The sequence below is a fragment of the Stegastes partitus genome, unplaced genomic scaffold (assembly GCF_000690725.1).
Source record: "Stegastes partitus isolate 25-593 unplaced genomic scaffold, Stegastes_partitus-1.0.2 Scaffold339, whole genome shotgun sequence".
NCBI lineage: Eukaryota > Metazoa > Chordata > Actinopteri > Pomacentridae > Stegastes > Stegastes partitus.
Window position 1 is genome coordinate 396,104 of NW_007578070.1, and position 506 is coordinate 396,609.

Sequence of the window (506 nt, forward strand, 5' to 3'; positions counted from 1 at the left end):
TACGTCACAGCACAGAATTTCTTTCCAGATATATTTTGAGGATTTGAAAAATACAAACCACCATTACTCTGAGCTGTGACTGCAGATTCTACCCACTTACCTGGATTTTTTCCAGAGGAAACGCTGATCTGCTCTGGTGAAGAGTCAGAAAACATGATGTTGTTGAAGTTTCTCGAGTAAAACCAAGATATTCTGCGATACGAATGCTCTCAGATGTCTGAAGAGTGTGTTTGTGTGTGTGTACTGCTACAGAGTGAGTGTTCTAAATGTCTCCTCTGCCTTTAGAATGATACACGGAATGTGACATCACAATGAGGGGATTCTAAACAACCAAGATTATGCAAATTAGTTATAAATAACTCAAACAATGATAATCCAAACAGGAATCATTTATTTCAGATATTTTTTCATACACTCATTGTATATCCATCTTGTAGAAGAAGTCAGCTGATTAAATGAAGCCCATGTGGAAAGCTTGTTCCTTGTTCTTCTTCCACAGCAGTGAT

The 506-nt window shown here is 37.5% G+C and overlaps 1 protein-coding gene across 1 annotated transcript in view; it reads right to left on the reverse strand.

Annotated features, from left to right (window-relative positions):
• LOC103358880 (serine/threonine-protein kinase pim-2-like) overlaps positions 1-155 on the reverse strand; it is a 1,570-nt gene extending 1,415 nt beyond the window's left edge. The window contains exon 1 of the mRNA XM_008284028.1: positions 101-155. Coding sequence (XP_008282250.1) covers positions 101-155 — 55 coding nt within the window. The remainder of the gene's footprint in view (positions 1-100) is intronic.
• Between the last annotated feature and the right edge of the window lie 351 nt (positions 156-506).